The 18,843-nt window shown below is 38.5% G+C and overlaps 2 protein-coding genes across 5 annotated transcripts in view; one reads left to right on the top strand and one right to left on the bottom strand.

Moving 5' to 3' along the window:
• aak1b (AP2 associated kinase 1b) overlaps positions 1-4,042 on the bottom strand; it is a 50,397-nt gene extending 46,355 nt beyond the window's left edge. For both annotated transcript variants that reach the window (XM_034191549.1, XM_034191550.1), the window contains exon 1: positions 3,072-4,042. In XM_034191549.1, the coding sequence (XP_034047440.1) occupies positions 3,072-3,237 (166 nt within the window). In that variant the 5' untranslated portion in view covers positions 3,238-4,042. The remainder of the gene's footprint in view (positions 1-3,071) is intronic.
• On the top strand, positions 1,213-18,016 carry anxa4 (annexin A4). Of its 3 annotated transcripts, none has more exons than XM_034191562.1 (14): positions 1,213-1,219; positions 4,290-4,299; positions 8,399-8,440; positions 9,468-9,555; positions 10,277-10,371; positions 12,254-12,367; positions 12,463-12,553; positions 12,975-13,054; positions 13,858-13,914; positions 14,415-14,508; positions 15,073-15,168; positions 15,524-15,582; positions 17,430-17,552; positions 17,809-18,016. In XM_034191562.1, the coding sequence occupies exons 3-14, from the start codon at positions 8,432-8,434 to the stop codon at positions 17,866-17,868; spliced, it is 966 nt and encodes a 321-aa protein (XP_034047453.1). In that variant the 5' UTR covers positions 1,213-1,219; positions 4,290-4,299; positions 8,399-8,431; the 3' UTR covers positions 17,869-18,016. The 3 variants fall into 3 exon arrangements, with proteins under 3 accessions (XP_034047453.1, XP_034047451.1, XP_034047452.1); XM_034191560.1 differs by lacking the exons at positions 1,213-1,219; positions 4,290-4,299 and adding exons at positions 4,187-4,238; positions 5,037-5,068; XM_034191561.1 differs by lacking the exons at positions 1,213-1,219; positions 4,290-4,299 and adding an exon at positions 4,210-4,245.
• The last annotated feature ends 827 nt before the right edge of the window (positions 18,017-18,843 follow it).

Genomic DNA, 18,843 nt, shown 5'->3' with positions numbered 1-18,843 from the left:
CGCAAATGTAAGTTGTTTTTTTTACTTTTACTTTTCAAGTTGACTTTTGAACTTTCGATGCTCTGAGCTGTGACATAGCTTCGCGCTGTTCAATAGGAATGACGCGTTGGGCCAAGACACGGAAGACTAGTGGCAGAAACTACTGATCTGTACAAATGGTAAATGGACTGCATTTATATAGCGCTTTTCCGTCTGCATCAGACGCTCAAAGCTCTTCACAATTATGCCTCACATTCACCCCGATGTCAGGGTGCTGCCATACAAGGCGCTCACTACACAACGGGAGCAATAGGGGATTAAAGACCTTGCCCAAGGGCCCATAGTGATTTTCTAGTCAGGCGGGGATTTGAACCACAGATCAGTGCAGAAACCACGTGTCTGAAGAAAAATCCTTGGAAATGTTTTTTGTTGTTGTTTGTTACCTCAAAATTTCTGATTACTGTTTAAAAAAAAGTTTAGAACATTTGTAATTAAAATAGCTAAATCAATAAATGGTTCTTTAGAAACCTTTCATCTATAAATTAAAACCACCTGTTATTTCAGATTAGATAATTTCTTGTTTAACATATGGAACCTTGGACATTTATTTTTAGACAAATAAAATAACATGGAAATTTGTACATTTTTTAAGTCTGGTAGATTATTACTTGATTGTCCAAGCTACCTCAAGGAGAAGTGCACTGTTTAAGTGATAAATAATAAAATAAGGTGATTAAAATGAAAATATTATATATTTAGCATTTGTTCATTGTTTATTCAGTTTTTTAAAGTATCGGATCGGGACTCGGTATCGGCAGATACTCAAAATCAGATGACTCGGATCGGGGCCAAAAAAACCTGATCGGGACATCCCTATAAAAATTAGTCCGCCTTTTGCATCTGCGCATGCATCATTTTGGACCACAACAGCACGTCTGAGACGGAGTCTCTTCACCCAAAGCAATCAGATGGATTAACTGGATTATTAACTATTAGATGATAAAAGTAAAACCTCTTAAATCATTCTAAAGTCAGTTTTAAGCAGAAACTCTGCAAAATTCTGTGACTCTTTAAAATGACTAATGCGCAGTGAACGCATCAGCTAGCAGCTCCTTTAGCCGCAGCGCTCTTATCGCTTCCGCTGCCTTTTATGATAAAATAATGCTGAATTTACGTGGAAATGACTGTTGTACGAAAGCTTCAGATATCTGTTGCTGACACAGATGATGACTGGAGTGCAGTTTTTAAGCAGAAACGAGGTTTTAATCCGTGAACCGCTAATGACGCATGTGCAGATGCAAAGGCAGACCAATTTTAGGGGGGACCATTCAGTCGGCGACACCGGCAGTTAGGATGCATGTCGCTGTTTGTGCATTGCTATATATTGGACACACTGCACATGTTAATGTTTGAGTGCACAGGATTCAACAGCCATGCAAAAGCAAAGAGGACATGCACTGATACGTGCTCAACACTGTTTCTACTTCTTGATGAAATGGGTGCAACATAGTAATGAGAAACTGATTAATCTGATTATCTGACAGTGGTAGATGAGGATGCGAGACATGGCAATTTCATAACAAAACAGACAATGACTTACTTGATATGAAGTCAATTTTTCCCCCCCCAGGAACATTATTTATATTTACAAATATTTGTTTCTCCCACTCAACTACAGTAAGTCTGAAGGAATCAAATTCCACATTTTTGTGCAACAATTCAGAATCTGCAATTGCATCGTCTTCCAATCACTCATCCATGTTGTTCGAGAGAAGTACAGACTGTCAAAGTGTGAAAATCTGGCAAAAGACCATGTGTCACCAGAACTTCCGCCATGTCATAAAACTTAAATCTTAACAACTCATCTTAAGTACAGCCACTGCCTTAAAAACAATATCATTTTAATATTTTATACACAGTTGGCGGCCATAACTAATTAGACACATTAAAGACACGGATTATTATTGATTCAAGATGTTACTTTTACAGTCAGTTGTCTTTGGACATTTCCAAATCAAGGAATACTACAATTTAGACTTAATTTATCCATCCATCCATCCATCCATTTTCTTCCGCTTTATCCGGAGTCGGGTCGCGGGGGCAGCAGCTCAAGCAAAGCCACCCAGACCTCCCGATCCACACACACCTCCCCCAGCTCCTCCGGGGGAACCCCAAGGCGTTCCCAAGCCAGCCGAGAGATGTAGTCCCTCCAGCGCGTCCTGGGTCTTCCCCGGGGCCTCCTCCCAATGACTTAATTTATGTCAAACATAAAGAAATGCAAAAAGAAAATGCAACAGCGCAAGAAAAAGACTACTAGTGAAGACAGTCAGAGACACCCATAACAATTCTGAAGGGTTCTAGGCTTCTACGACTGTGATTTTAGCAACTGGGCATAGTGCATCTTTTGTCTTTTGCACCATCAGTTATACAGCTGCATGATGCAGTGGCACAGAGAACGATCTTCTTCAAAACCTATGAAGTCTCAGCTATACTTTGCTGGAAGACTCACACCTAGATTTGATCTGTCTTCTCATATAAAAAAAAAAAAATCCTTCTCTGCTCCACTTCACCATGAAGCTGTGACTGGTGATGCAACAGGCAAAAGTTGCACTATGCCCAGTTTATAAAATTACAGCTGTAGAAGCCTAATGCCCCTTCAAAGTTGTTATGGGTGTCTTTGTGACTGCCTTCACTAGTAGTCTCCTTCTTGTGCTGTCATTTTGGACACAGAGAAGGATTTTCTTCAAAATATACAAAGTCTCAGCTACACTTTGCTGGAAGACTAACACCTAGATTTGATCTGTCTTGTTATATGAAAATCCTCTGTGCCACTCCACCACGAAGCTGTGACAGGTGATACAACAGGCAAAAGTTGCACAATTAACACCTTCACCAGTCCCATCTACAGAAGCCTACAACTTCTTCAGAGTTTTGTCGTGATGGCTTTCCGGTGTGGTGTGCAGAGACAAAATTACAAAAATTGCATCACTGTACTTATACTTAAGGACCAGTTTGTGCTCAATTTAGTGGCATACATGAAAACATACTGATAAAAACATAATGCATCACTGCTCTATGCAAACAGTTCTCACCTTCAGCAATTATCTCCTCGACAGTGACTTGGTGCCGCCCCACTGTAAAGGCTCGTCCAATGAAATTCCCTCCTGCATGGCTGGAACCAGAACCTCCTACACCTCCTCCTCCAGAACCAGGCCCAGAACTGACCAACTCCCGACGAGAATCAAAGAACTTCCTCATTGTGTCCAAAACGACAGAACTTATGGCTTGAAACACGGGGATGCACTGCTTGTTTCCAGTGCACACAATTGAACTGATTGGGTAAAGAGTGATCAAAATCAGAACCGAACCGAGAAGACGGCTCAGTATATGTCACTTATAAGACGAGACGAGCCAAATTTGTGATGGCAAATTCCCCATTTGATTGCCAACACAAGCCAGTAAGTGATAGCTGCAGCCGCTCGCTGTTATGTAAGTGACTTACACGCCACAGGAGGCAATCATCTCGGGAGAAACTGTTCAGTTATCCACCCAGCTCTTCGTGGACGACTGCCGAGGATGACGATGGTGACATTAGTTCCTTCTCCATCTCGTCCAGCTAGCTAAGTGCTAGCTACTTACGCGCTACAGCATGTCGCGTAAGGTTATCCAGGTTATCCTCTGAAGATATCGTTTTCCACTGCGCTGAAACGACGTGTGACTCGTCAGATAACAGAAATGTTTTTCCCATCCTCAATTAAGAGAAACAAACATTTTACCCCCACATAACTGGTGCCATTTAACTGTTTTCCCTCTCGTGAGCTAACACATTAGCGTGAGCAAGTCTCTTTTTCCCCCTCCCGCGCGTAGCAAAATAAAACAACCGCAGACTCGACAATAATATAAAGCCAACGCCTTCTGCAAACGCTAAACCGCACAGTATGACATCTAACGAAACATCACGAAGAGCTTTCCATCCAGCCAGCTGCCTTTAATCCGTGCTGCAAACACAGCAATCTCAGGCTGCCAGCGATATCGCAACATCCTAGCTGTTGCTTGCTGTTGACGCACGGACGGAATCGTGGGTATTGTAGTCCAACACTCAGCCTGCAGTTTATCCCCTCCTTCTTCATAGGAGGAGGAGCGCGAGGGTCCTTTACATCTCGCGGGGAGGAGGCTCAGCTGCTGCGTATAAGGTTGAGTTTTCTCGAGTGAAATCGACTCTTGGCGGCTCCACACGACATAATTTGTCTTCAGGACAGGTAACGTGTTGTTTCAGAGTTTGGTTTTTGCGCTATTTTGTCGGCTCACAGGTCGTGTTCTGTCTGTAGGGTGTGCCCGCGCGCACCAACTCAAAGTAAAAGTTATGATATATTGACTGCATCCGGAAACCTTATTTATGTTTTATACACTCCTTTTATGTTGTGAGTGTAAATCAAAAACACGAAACGTTGATTTTTAGGCCTAAGCACAGTTGTATAGCGAAGTCCATAAGTTGTTGGATAGTGACATAGTTGTATTTTGCCTCTGCACAACATGATGGAGTTAAATGGAAACAATCAAAATGCTTAAATGCTTAACAGAAATATCGTATTGCCCATTTAGGGAATTGTGGCCTTTTGTAGCCCCCCATTTTCAGAGGCCATAAGTAATTGGACAAACTAAATATAAGAATTGTTGCCGTTACTGTCACTTTTACTAGTTTTCTTTCAAAAAGTCAGGGTATGGATACATTAACAAATGACTGTTTTATGCCGACTTCCCATTGTAGATTTATTGTTCCGATTTCAAAAATTAGCAAGTTGGGCCTGGTTTATTAAAGTATTAGGCAAAAATGTGTGTTTCCTACTGTTACTGCTGACAACTCCTGAAAACGGATGAGTCCCATGACATGATCTGCTTGCATCTACTGCACAATGTTACTTCATACAGCCTATGCAGTCCTCTAACACTTATTACCACACTTTTCCACATTCACATCTATTAACAGCTCAAACTGTCTTCTGTTGAAGAAAGGCACATTGTTTTCATTGGATTTATGTTATTGATTTATGTTGCAGAGGAGAATCAGGAGGGTTCTGCTCAGAGAACGGTAGGCCCCTCTCACTGAATGTTGGACTCGCATGTCCACCCACCTCCTTTTACTACATAGATATCATGCAAGTGTATGTGTATGTATTCTTTTGCTGGATTCAGGAGTGGAACGGGGCATTTCCCCTTATACACAGTCACTGCAGACCACTGTGTTCAAATTCGGTCACCCTTCATTCCAAAACAAAAAATAATCTGCATTGTATTTTAGTTTTATTGTAAACTGTTGCCTGGTATCAAAATAACCGAGCAGCTGAATCCACATTCAAGCAGACATTATTTACGTCAAGATACAGTAATGAAATAATAAACAAAGCTTTCTGTAAGATTCAAGTGAAAGAATTAGAATACCACCATCTGCACATATTGCATATGATAATTTGGGTTTTGTGGATCACACTGTGTACTCATGTCATAAATTTTTTTAAACATGTTAAAATTTTCCCGGTTGCTCATAGTGTTCATTTACCACAGATTATACCCATTTTAAGGCCCCAGTTGGGTATTCAGTTTTGTTTTGTGCCAAAAATGTACATAATTGGGTATCAAATATTGGCAATGGGAGCCCGGCTTTAAACGTCATTTTCACAAATCATGAAGGAATACAAATGGTATGGTACGGTATAGAAAATCTGTTGGTTAGGCAGTTGTCAAAAACAAAGTGATCATGCAAGGATGTTTTTGTTCCAACATTCATACCTTTGAGGATGGAAAGAAGAATAGACTACTATTTTATTACATAGGTTGTAATAATAAAATATGGTATTATGCATTTGAGAATTAAAACACTTAAGTTGTTGCATCAAGTAAAATTGCCAAACCTTGGTTGTAGCTGTGGGTCTTTTCTCAGTTTTCAGTTGTTAAAATTTCAGTATTATGAGTTTTAGATTGTCAGACAAAAACAACTTGTAATTGTGCATATTGTTCTTTTTGTCTAAATTGCTTATTAAAAATAATGAAAGATTAATAAATAAAGGGGGTGAACATTATCTGCAGTCCTGTATTCCACCATGCCTGCTTTTGCTAAAGATTGTAACCTTCTTGTACACCTAATATACTCGTAATGCTAATGGTTTTATGTAAATGAATGATCCACAGCACAAGACACAGAATGCACACAGACGACAGAGGGTAGTTTGATTATGTGTGTTAAATACTGTTGTGGTTAGTATTTACATAAAAATAACAAGCCAATATTTTGTTTATAAAGGAAAACATTTGTGTGACACAAACTGACAATACATGCACTGTGAAGTGTGTATCTGTGCTGAGGTGTAGCTTTTCACCTACGCGCAGGATTTAGGATGCTGAATTTTTACTGAGGACTCCCTTTATTTATAACATAAGTAATAAAAATATGATCATGTTCAAATGGAAATCAGATGTGGTTCTTTGAGTTCAGCTAAAAATGAATGAGCTTTGAGTTGGAAAGTTGATCCCCACAGTTAACCCGCACAATGTTTCCTCTCAGTGGAGTAATTACAGGTGTGTTCAAATAAACCTTGGCTTCATGAAATTACCTGCACCGTGATGGGACGCAAGTGTGCTCACGATCAAATATGTGACAGAAACTCTATCTGATATGGTGAACTACATAAAATATTACAACCCCAATTCCAATGAAGTTGGGACATTGTGTAAAATGTAAATAAAAACAGAATACAATGATTTGCAAATCCTTTTCAACCTACGTTCAATTGAATACACCACAAAGACAAGATATTTAATGTTCAAACTGATAAACTTTATTGTTTTTGTGCAAATATTTGCTCATTTTGAAATGGATGCTCGCAACACGTTTCAAAAAAGCTGAGACAGTGGTATGTTTACCACTGTGTTACATCACCTTTCCTTCTAACAACACTCAATAAGCGTTTGGGAACTGAGGACACTAATTGTTGAAGCTTTGTAGGTGGAATTCTTTCCCATTCTTGGTTGATGTATGACTTCAGTTGTTCAACAGTCCGGGGTCTCTGTTGTCATATTTTGCGCTTCATAATGTGCCACATTTTCAATGGGCGACAGGTCTGAACTGCAGGCAGGCCAGTTTAGTACCTGCACTCTTTTACTATGAAGCCACGCTGTTGTAACACATGCAGAATGTGGCTTGGCATTGTCTTGCTGAAATAAGAAGGGACATCCCTGAAAAAGATGTTGCTTGGATGGCAGCATGTGTTGCTCCAAAATCTGGATGTACCTTTCAGCATTGATGGTGCCATCACAGATGTGTTAGTTGCCCATGCCATGGGCACTAACACACCCCCATACCATCACAGATGCTGGCTTTTGAACTTTGCGCTGGTGACAGTCTGGATGATCTTTATCCTCTTTTGTCCGGAGGACACGACATCCATGCTTTCCAAACACAATTTGAAATGTGGACTCATCAGACCACAGCACACTTTTCCACTTTGGGTCTGCCCATTTCAAATGAGCTCAGGCCCAGAAAAGGCGGCGATGTTTCTGGATGTTGTTGATGTATGGCTTTCGCTTTGCATGGTAGACTTTTAACTTGCACTTGTAGATGTAGCAGTGAACTGTGTTAACTGACAGTGGTTTTCTGAAGTGTTCTGGAGCCCATGCAGTAAGATCCTTTACACAATGATGTCAGTTTTTAATGAGGTGCCGCCTGAGGGATTGAAGGTCACGAGCATTCATTGTTGGTTTTTGGCCTTGTTGCTTAGAAAGTTCTCCAGATTCTCTGAATCTTCAGATTATATTATGGACTGTAGATGATGGAATCCCTAAATTCCTTGCAATTGAATGTTGAGAAACATTGTTCTTAAGCTGTTGGACTATTTTTTCACGCTGTTGTTAACAAAGTGGTGATCCTTGCCCCATCTTTGCTTGTGAACAGCTGAGCCTTTTGGGGATGCTCCTTTTATACCCAATCATGACACTCACCTGTTTCCAGTGAACCTTTTCACCTGTGGAATGTTCCAAACAGGTGTTCTTTGTGCATTCATCAACTTTCCCAGTCTTTTGTAGCCACTGTCCCAAGTTTTTTGAAAAGTGTTGCAGGCATCCATTTCAAAATGAGCAAATATTTGCACACAAACAAAAAAAGTCTATCAGTTTGAACATTAAATGTCTTGTCTTTGTGGTGTATTCAATTGAATATAGGTTGAAGAGGATTTGCAAATCATTTGTATTCTGTTTTTATTTACATTTTACACAACGTCCCAACTTCATTGGAATTGGGGTTGTAATTAAGGTTAATTGTGGTAATTTTAAAAGCTTTTTAGTGACGTCCAAGCCAGTACTGCACTTATTGAATTTCACAGGCATAGAATTATATATTTGACATTATTATTTGTTATTTATTTTTTAGCTTTCCAGTTTGGAAATTATTCTTCGTCCTACAATGGCAGCGGTGAGTTTATACCATTGGCATGGTATCTACCTGTGCAAAACAACACGCATGAATGGTGGTGCATGCAGCACAATTTAAATTTATTTGCATTTATGATGAGAAACTGGACCTTTCTGCAACACACACTAAGCTAGTTTTGTTCTGGCTGGTTGGGAATGAGACTGGGAAGCATTTAATAATAATAATAAAAATAATAACAATGATAATAGATGTTATTTCGAATGTATTTTATATTTAGAACAAATTTCACAGTTCTAGAAGATAAAAAACATAATTAAAAAGGCAGATAAAAGCCAACATAAGACATCATAAAAATATGAGGAAAGATTAAAATACAAGCAACATTATTTAAAGTAATAGGATTCGCAAAAAAAAAAAGGTTTATAAGTCCTTTTTAAAAAATAGTTTTAACATACGGTAGTTTTCCATGTTTTGTTGAAAATGGATTGTTATTATATTATTGTGATACACACTTTTATAGTGATGGGCAGTATTTTAAGAGTAAATAGATTGGTTGCTTTTACATAATTTATGTCATGTTGTAGATATTATACGATTTTTTGAAAGGGCATAATTGTAATATAGAAGCCTGATTTTTTTTCTTTTAAATTGATCTTTAAAAACAATAAATTAAATGTGTAATGCACAGAGGGAGTCCCACTACATTTTATTTTATTTATTTATTGAACTGTTAGATTCAATAGATTTGTATTTAGAGGCATAAATAGTATGTATTATTTGAAATGTTGATTTCACCCCCCCCCCCCCCCCCCCCCCCCCCCACACACACACACACACACACTTTATGACAGTAAAGGGTGAGCATTTTTAAATTACACGACTGGATGGATATTGACCTGAAATGGATCTGATTTTGCTCTGGTCACCCCCAAACAAAAAGGAACAGAAAAGAAGTAGATGTGTGTCTTGGACACAGTTACATATGTGTTTATCATTTTATTCCCGTGCAACAGATGCATTGTTACAATGTGGTTTAATTGTTTTTTTGTATTATTATTATTGCCAGATTGGAAATCGAGGTACTGTGACTGAGGCGTCTGGTTTCAATGCAGAAGCAGATGCCCAGAAGCTTAGAGATGCAATGAAAGGAGCTGGTGAGTGACACAGAAACCACCATTGGCTAGTAAGATGTTTTACAGTGTCATTTAGACATCATTGTAGGGGAAAAAATTATGAATGTTTTCCTTTTGAGTCTGTTTCTTCCTCTCCAGGAAAGGTTGCAAACTATATTTAAAAATGTTGCTCTGTGTCCCTGTTGTCATAGCAGTTCTAAGTTTCCTTCCAAATGCAATAATTGTGCAGAGTGCATCCTTGTACTCTGCCTAACCTTTGCACCATGTGCTGTAAAGTTTTCTCTTTACTCTTGATATGACAAAGGATATTATTTTTTGGTGAGGTGATTGTGCAGGAGCAATGAACTGATCTCATTATGCATTGCCCTGTTCTCAAACCACGTGAGTGGGTAAATACACCTCTTAACACAAGCACATTCTAGGAAATAAGCAGTGTGGAACAATTGCATTTTTTCTCGATCAGCAGGCATGAGAAAGTGTGGAATGTTGATGTTGTTAGAGTTTGCTAGCATAATCATCCTGTCCTGACTCTAGTTTGAGGTTGATTGGAAACAGATGGTTTCTGTGGTGAAGCTAATAGGTAACTGGTAGGATAATCTCTGCTGATGCCCGACCAGTCAGTGATCTAAACACTATACGAGTAACTCGGGCTGAAGCCTTGTTCTTGAGTTGTGGGGCTATGAAAAGGAAAATGTGATGGTACATTTTTCATACATTTAAGATGAATTTTGGTTTCTCCTAGGTACTAATGAGGCGGCTATCATCGAGGTCCTAGCACATCGTACTATTGCCCAGCGGCAGCGCATCAAAGAGGCTTTCAAACAGTCAGTGGGGAAGGTGAGGGTCATTACTCTGACTGAGAGCACAGATCTGTCTAAATAATTTTTAAGTATTTTTCACAGCAGCAAACATAAAGCAGAACCGATAGCAGAAATTTAAAAATGACAGGTGTTTGGCAGCAGCAGGAGTAGTAGATATGTTTTCTGTTTTCTTGTTTTAACTTGTGGAGTTGTGTTAACATTCTTCTAATAATATTTCAGTTAAACATTAACTATAAAGCAGAAATGATTACTCCCCTGTAAACTGTAAACACAGAATGGCTCAAAAAGGAACCTTGTTATCTGTAGAAAAGAGAAACCTTCACTTAAATTCTCATCGATCCTGAGCACTAACTGCTTCTTTGTTTCAGGATCATCCCAATTTATATATTAACTAAAAGGGAAGTGTAGGATGTTTGTTCTATTGACATAACTAGATAACATTTAGGCCACTGTACGGTGCCTGTTACGATACCTTTATTAATGTTATCTGAAAGTTGCTGGGTTAGTGTGGGGCAGTTAGAGAAAGAGCAAACACTGCAGGAATCCTCAGAGACAGAAAGAGTGAGTCATAGTGGTGATGCCCACATGTGGTCACACAGGCCAGATGTGTGGAAAAGTTTGCCTTTCACAGAGCTGCCCAACAACCACACCCTCTAGTGGAGACACTATGCATCTGTCTGAAGATGCAGAAAAATGAAAATTATCTGCAGAAAAAGTTGTTTTTAACTTATTCTCTCATTCCAGGATCTCAGTCTCCAGCATATATTTTATGTTTTAAGCTTTTGATACTTAAAAGCACTGGCTGTCTATAATAAATTATTTTAAGATGAAACATTTAGTTGATTAATTGATTATTCATTTGACGGAAATTATCTGAGGCTTTTTTTCATGAATGCGTGATAGTTTGGTGTAAACTGTCTTTACTCACTTTAAACTGGTTGAATCGAGATACCAGTAGTTGCAAAGGACTCTAAACCAACAGCAACATCTCCGGCTTTATTACATTGCATTGTTAACAAAAATAATTTTATTTATATAGCATTTTTACATCATAGTCACACCACACCATGTAAACAAAGTACACCACAAAATCAACTGTAATAAAAGAACAATAACACACAACTGTTAAAATGAATTATTTATAAATGCTATAAAAATAACTTTAAATAAATACAATTTATTGAGATAACAAAAAAGTAATGTAAATAGAAACAAAATTAAAACACTCAAATATAAATAACCTACTGTCATTTACTGTAGTCTGAGACAAGAGAGAAGACTTACGTCTAGTTTTAAACCTAAGTCGAACTTGACAGCCTTGTTAGCTGGAAGAGTTTTCTACGGTTATGGCGCTCAAAAATGGAAGAAAAAAATGTTTGCAGGACACATGGCTCAACCAAATTGGGTCTCTAAAACTTCCTACAAATATTCAGTATTCATACAGGTCAATAACACATTGCACGACTGAAAGGATGAATTAGATATACTGGTATTCACATGGCCCTGCGACAGACTGGCGCCCTGTCCAGGGTGTGCCCCACTTCACGTCCTATGTCTGCTGACTGCTGGTATTCACATTTAACTAGTTGTTGTACTCCAAGGATAATCAGCTTTAAACTGCTTTAAATGGTTTTTAAATCAGATATTAGCTGTGCTTATGCTGATATAAGCAACTCAAAACCAAATATATGCAAATTTAACCTGAATTTAAGATATTTTAAATATGGTTTTAAACTGGTTTGGACTAGTTGCTGAATACCTTCGACTTTGACAACAGTGGAAATCCTCCTGAATTCTGATTGTGATGGGCATTTGACAGTTATATTTATTTGTAGGTGGCAGGCCTAACATAGTTAAAATGTTGGGGTTTTATTCCAACTGTGCTTGTCTGTCTTCAGGACCTCGCTGATGAGCTGTCCTCGGAGCTGAGTGGAAACTTCAGGAGCGTCGTTCTTGGTCTCCTGATGCTGGCGCCAGTTTATGATGCCTATGAGTTGAGACACGCAATGAAGGTCAGAGTTTAGAAGCCATTTCAATTTATTTTAAAGGTATTCTTGCATCAGAAGCTGTTCAGTGACCCTCTGATGCTTTTACATACTGCTTTCAGGGTGCTGGAACAGAAGAGGCTTGTCTCATTGATATTCTTGCTTCAAGGACAAATGCTGAAATGCAAACCATCAATATGGTGTACAAGAAAGGTAACAGTGTGACTTTTGTGCACTACATAGAATTTCTGCTGTGGGACATCTCAATGTCGGCTGTGCTATTGTGTTTCCGCCTCTGTTGTTGGTGATGCATTCACATCTACAATTAGAAAACAGCATGTGCCATAAATAATTCACAGCAGCCAGAGCTGCTCTGTGTGACAGCATACTGTTCAATGATTGTTCTTTTATGGCAGGAATGACAATAGTTACCAAGCAGTTTTAGAGCGTTCACATCAGCGGTTTCATTTTTCAAAGCATGTACTTATGTGTCCATCAGGTAACTTATGATCTAATGTTTTATTGTATTTTATTTTGTGTAGCACATTATATATTGGATTTGAAAGTGCTGTAGAAATAAACGTTGTTATTATATTTAAGACTGTAGTTATTAAAATGCATTTTTCCCCCCCAGAATATGGGAAGTCCCTGGAAGACGCAGTGTGTGGAGACACATCTGGAATGTTTCAGAGAGTTTTGGTCTCTTTACTCTCGGTGAGCAAGCACCAGCTTCAGGGTTTGTTGCTTTCACAAAAAGACTGGACCACCATAGGTGTTCGATTCCTTTCGTCTACTAGTAAATTCTTTCAGCTTCTCGTTTTTTGCTCAAAGTCACTACAGTGGATCTGAATAATGATTTGGAAAAGGTTTTACACTGGATGCTCTTGCTGATGCAACTTTACATTACATGGAGAATGAGTGCGGGAGATCTTGAACCGGGAAGCTTCTGCTTTGAAAGCAAATGCAGTGACCACTTGGCTGCCATGCTGTTCCTTCCTCTGCTCCACTGGAAGGAAAGAAATCAAACATTCTGGAGTGTAATATGAAAAGTCCTTATTTAAGGCAGTCTTAGTTTTCCCATGAGAATGTTTTTTCCACTTTTTGGTCACTTGTTGAGAAATTCGACTGCTTTGAAACTGTTTTGGTTCTGTGAACTAACTTGTACAAAGAAAATGGGAACTTGAGTGAAACATTTTGTCCACCAGTTATACATTGTTTATGAAAGAGGAAGCGCCGCCCACTTCTCTGTTGTAAAACCTTTTATAATTTTTATATTCTTTTATTATATTTTTAAATGCTAAATACTAACCCTTGTTTGCATTCAAGGTCACAAGGCAAATACGAGGTGGATCTGCATGTTGAATTGGCACAAGTTTTACACCAGATGCCCTTCCTGACACAACTCCACATTACATGGAGGGGTGTGGCAGGGTTGGGGTTTGAACCAGGAACCCTCCCCACTGACACAAAGCGCACTAACCATGTGCACTTTTCTTTCTTGTGCTGTTGTTTTGCAGGCCGGGCGCGATGAAAGTGACAAAGTTGATGAAGCACAGGCTGTGAAAGATGCTAAAGTAAGCTCTCACATCTTGAGATAAATCCTCATTTAATGGTCAGCATAACATCCACAACTATACAACGCAATATGCTGCAACACCAATATTCTAGAATAAGTAATAAAGTTACGACCGATTCTGTTTGAGAGGCGTCAAGATGTGTCTAAGAGGGCTTCTTTTTCTTCGTCATATCAGCTCTTCGGTCAATTTTGCATTGTTGGATTTAATAAGTGTAGTGTTTTTGGTCTTCCAACTATACCAGTATGTTAGACAGAATATTAGGAACACTTAATTGCTGTATAATTTAGTCAAATGTAACACTTCCGCAAAGTACAGCCTCAAAGTGTGTACACCAAGTGAGATACTAACACAAACCTAACTTTAAGTAAGATGGTGTTGATTGCAGGACAGTTATGTTTCATTGAACTGAATTGTGCTCGTCTGTACATTTAAGGTGAATGACTATAAAGGAAAGGTTACCACTTCAGAGTTTTATTTATTTATGACATTTTTTGTAGGAAATCTATGAAGCTGGTGAGGCTCGGTGGGGCACAGATGAAGTTAAATTCCTCACCGTGCTCTGTGTGAGGAACCAAAAACATCTGCTCCGAGGTATTTTTGCAGCATATTTTCAATTGTCATGTTAAAAGCTGCAGACTTTGCATCCTGAATTTTGTCATGCTTGATGAAGAAGTTGCCTTGACTTAAATTTGGTGCAGTCGTGACTCGTGAGTGATTAAAAACAACTGCTGGGATAGGTAGGCTCCAGCACCCCCTGCCTAGAAATTGGATGGCTGGTGATGAAAACACTGACCTCTTATGGTGGGTTTTGAAGGAAATCAGAGACTGCTGATTTGCCATCACTCATGACAGCTTTGTGGAATCATTTTGAGGATTAGGGATCTTGCAGAGAGAAATTATTTTTTTTAGCCTTCATTGATTAGTTTTCTTACATAGCTGATGGTGAACACAAAATGTGATTTATACAAAGCAGGTTTGAATATCTGTTCTTGTGGGAGCCAGTAAAGCAGCATTACAATTGCTCCTTTAAAATGTGCACCCTTGAATTACAGTATTTAAAGTCGTACTAGAAGTGAAGATGGATGTCATCTTGTGATAATGGGACAGAGTGGCTTTATTTGACCCCTGCATTAATTATACTGTGTGGTCCCTCAGTGTTTGAGGAGTATAAGAAGATTTCTGGACGAGACATTGAGGACAGCATTAAGAGGGAGATGTCTGGATGTCTGGAGGAGGTCTTCCTGGCCATCGGTTTGTTACTCTAATTTCATTCAAAGACACAGTTTTCTAATATGCGCAAACAATCGGAACTTTATAGCCAAAACAAATCCAGAAAATGAACCACAGCAGCATTGTCTGTTTTATTATCATGTGATCATAAAATGACTGTTCTGATCAAATATTTCACCAATGTCCAATATATGAAGCCAGAATAACAGTAAATAACAATAATAAATATAACTGTTATGAATTTGTTGTCAGTGTTTTATTGGTAACCTTTGATGTCATTTTCTACTTTGTTCTGTGCTCGTGTCTTTTGTGTACAAAACGAGTGGTTTATGGTGCTGCTGTAAAAGCACTGAGATTTATTCTTTTTGTTTTGCAGTGAAATGCCTGAGGAACAAGCCAGCGTTCTTTGCTGAGCGTCTCTACAAATCAATGAAGGTAAATATTTGATAGGTAAAGGAAGTACTCTTACTGTGGTTCTTTTGTTGGTTTATGTGTAGCTGCTCCACATTATTCATTTGTAGATTAACCATTTTGTGCTCATAAAAATGGACTGAAGAAATCAGTATTTTGTTTTAAGGTTTTCATTTGACACATGATGTGCAGTTTTCATTGAAGACCAAGCACGATATACATACACTGCTCAAAATAATTTGAACGCTGTGTTCCCTAGTTATTTTGATCAGTGTTATGTATAAGCTCTTTGTATGTCCATGTCTTTCACATCTGACACACTGTGTGGGTTCACTGACACTCTGTTTCTGTGATGTTAGCTAATGTGTTTTGACCAGACCTCTCTCCCTCTCTCTCTAAAAAAAAAAAAAAAAATGACCATTTTCATTATCTTTCCCTCCATCTAGTCATTTGCCTCTATATTGTCTGAAAACTCTTGGACATGGTAGTGCCATTTTTTGTGGTTCAGTCTCCCTTGAAGAATAAATGGACCCAGAATTTTATTAATTTAAGACCTTTTACTGTTAACACATAGGTTCCTGTCCAACATTTTGGTCTGCCTCTGATAAAATACATAATACTAAAAGAAGTGGCACTGAGAGTGCACCATCTGCACTTGCACATTTGACACAGATTCATGCAAATTAATTCTTTATTATTCAGTGATACCTAAATATGTTTGTTTTTTCCTGTGTGGCATTTACATTTGATCTGTTCTGTTCAAAAGTGAATCACTTTACCTTTGACTACCATTCAACCCTTCCACCATGTTTAACCCCCTACCATCTGTCTCATTTTGGCTTGTCAGTATCTCACAAATAAAAAGTGAAATTTCCCATCGATGGGATATACAGGTTTAGAGGGGTTAATCCACACTGGCTAGAAGCTGTTATGACCTTGAGTTTGATCTTTCAAAGTCAGCTGAGGTCAAAGGTTATATGACCCAACTGCAAAGTGATACTTGACTTCATATTAGTGTTTAATAGTAGTTATTATTATCTTTGAATGAATTCTTGAAGTAAAAGTAGCATCTTTTGTTTTCACTCTTTTTTTTTTTTCTTTTTTTTTTTTTTTGGCCTGGGTTACCACACCCGATCAAATATCCATATGCTGATTTAATACAAATTTTACACCAGGTGCACTCTTGATGTGACTCTAGATGTAAGTGGAGAATGGGGAATATATGGTGTGTTGAAGTCTTTCTGTTTTGTAAAGCAAACACACTAACGGCTTGCACCAACCACCATGTTGCCCCATTTACCAGTTCTTTGGGGTATCCATTCCAAATAGGTTTGACCTTTCAAGGTCACCCATGGTCAGAGATCATGTGACTAATGGAACAATGGTATATGACTTCAGTAGTGTTTAACAGTAACCATACATTTCTTTATCCAATAACTCTAAATAGCTGTTGTTAATAGTCTCTCTTGTTATAAAAACTGGGCCCACATCTGGCATAAAACTTGTGCCAAATACTTGTGCAAATTTCTGCTGGATCCTCCAAGTTTGGTCCAAAATGATCAGAACTTGTGAGTTATTTGTGTTCACAAATGTCACATTGACAGACGCACAGTGACACATTGAAGCCCGGGTTTGAGATTATGTGGCTGTTTCTGATATACACCAAGCCAATGCGAATATTCTGTTAAATACACAATAAAACTTATTAGAAATATGCCCATATGTAGCCCAGTTACCCAAGCCATGAGCACACCAAATTTGGTGTAGAGAGAATCAAACTGTACAGTAGATTTATGAGTATCACACATGCACACATTTGACATGAACATCAGCACTTTGCAGGTGAATAAACAATCAATCTCTGTCTGCAGGGGCTGGGCACCACAGACAGTGTCCTCATCAGGTTAATGGTCTCCAGGGCTGAGATTGACATGTTGGACATCAAGGCTCAGTTCCTGAAGATGTATGGCAAGACTCTGCACTCCTTCATCAAGGTGAGGCACTACAGGGGGAAATTTAGAAGCACCCGCTTTGCACACTTCAGCTGCAGTAAAACAGCAACTGATCATTTATTTTGCTTGAAGAAAATAAAACATATCTTTAGATTATCTGTTTTTCTTTTGTTTGTTTGTTTTTTGGATTCATTTTTACCAAAAAGTCTTGTTTTTCACCGTGTGATTTTGACTTCATGAGACACTGTGTGGTCTTTTGTCATTGTTCGAAGCCTCACAGATCTCTTTGTCACTACAGGGCGATACGTCTGGGGATTATCGCAAAATCCTGCTGGAGCTGTGTGGAGGCGAAAATTAAGAACACCATAACATAGTCCAGCTTTATTTTACAAACCACATGTGTTCTATTTTTCACATTTCTCCTTATGTGGCCTTTGTATTTCACTTACTACGTTTTATGTGACTGTTTGTGATACACATTAAAACCAAAGACCAGTGACCTTTAACACGTCTGGGTTTTTCCTTATTGATCCTGTCTTAACACTTAATTATTGGTCTTAATTAGAGCGATTGATGCTTGTAACAGCTTTAGGGGGATAAATAACTGCTGTTATTGACCTTTCGCTCACTGTCTTGTCACATTTTTATCTGGTCAGTGAAGTCCACTTATTAAATTGGTAGCAATTCTTACTTTGTTGGGTCTGACCTGACTCACTGGACTTAATTACATTAAAAGGATGCAGGTTTGATTTGGAAGGCAGTAAAGTCTGCTCTAATTAAATTGAGGATGGTGTCTCGGTTCATACAACCTTACAGCTCTGTTTCAAAGCTGTGAAACAAGATTTAGTGTTTCTACCCAAGGTGACCACTGGGTGGAACCAAAACAACTGTTCATTAACTTTGTGTCTGGAGCATCCTCTACATCTGTCAAAGGCACAGTCAGTGCTCAGTGTCATGTTTAATTGAATGCATACTGATTCACTGTTTCTGCTGCAATATAGAAAAATCCTCATATACATCGTGGTATGTGTTAACGCTTTGTGCACACTTTCTGTTCATCACACTGATTGTTCACATTAATGCATTTGTCCAAGCAATTGTATATTTGTGTTATTCTGTCATAGCAGCTACACTTCACTGAGAACCCTATTTCAAAGTGTTCAGAGGTTTTTGAGGAACTTGTAAAATTTCTGTGAATCCCAAAAAGTCTTTAAACATATCAGTGCATTTATATATTATGACAGTTGTTTGGTTTTTTGTTTGTTTGTTTGTTTTTGTAACTTCAGGCTGATTTATCCAGGAGGCGGCTACACTCACTGGTGTGCAAATATAT

The sequence above is a fragment of the Thalassophryne amazonica genome, chromosome 17, assembly GCF_902500255.1.
Source record: "Thalassophryne amazonica chromosome 17, fThaAma1.1, whole genome shotgun sequence".
NCBI lineage: Eukaryota > Metazoa > Chordata > Actinopteri > Batrachoidiformes > Batrachoididae > Thalassophryne > Thalassophryne amazonica.
Note: the sequence above shows the minus strand (reverse complement) of the source record. Positions and strands in the feature narration are given on the sequence as shown.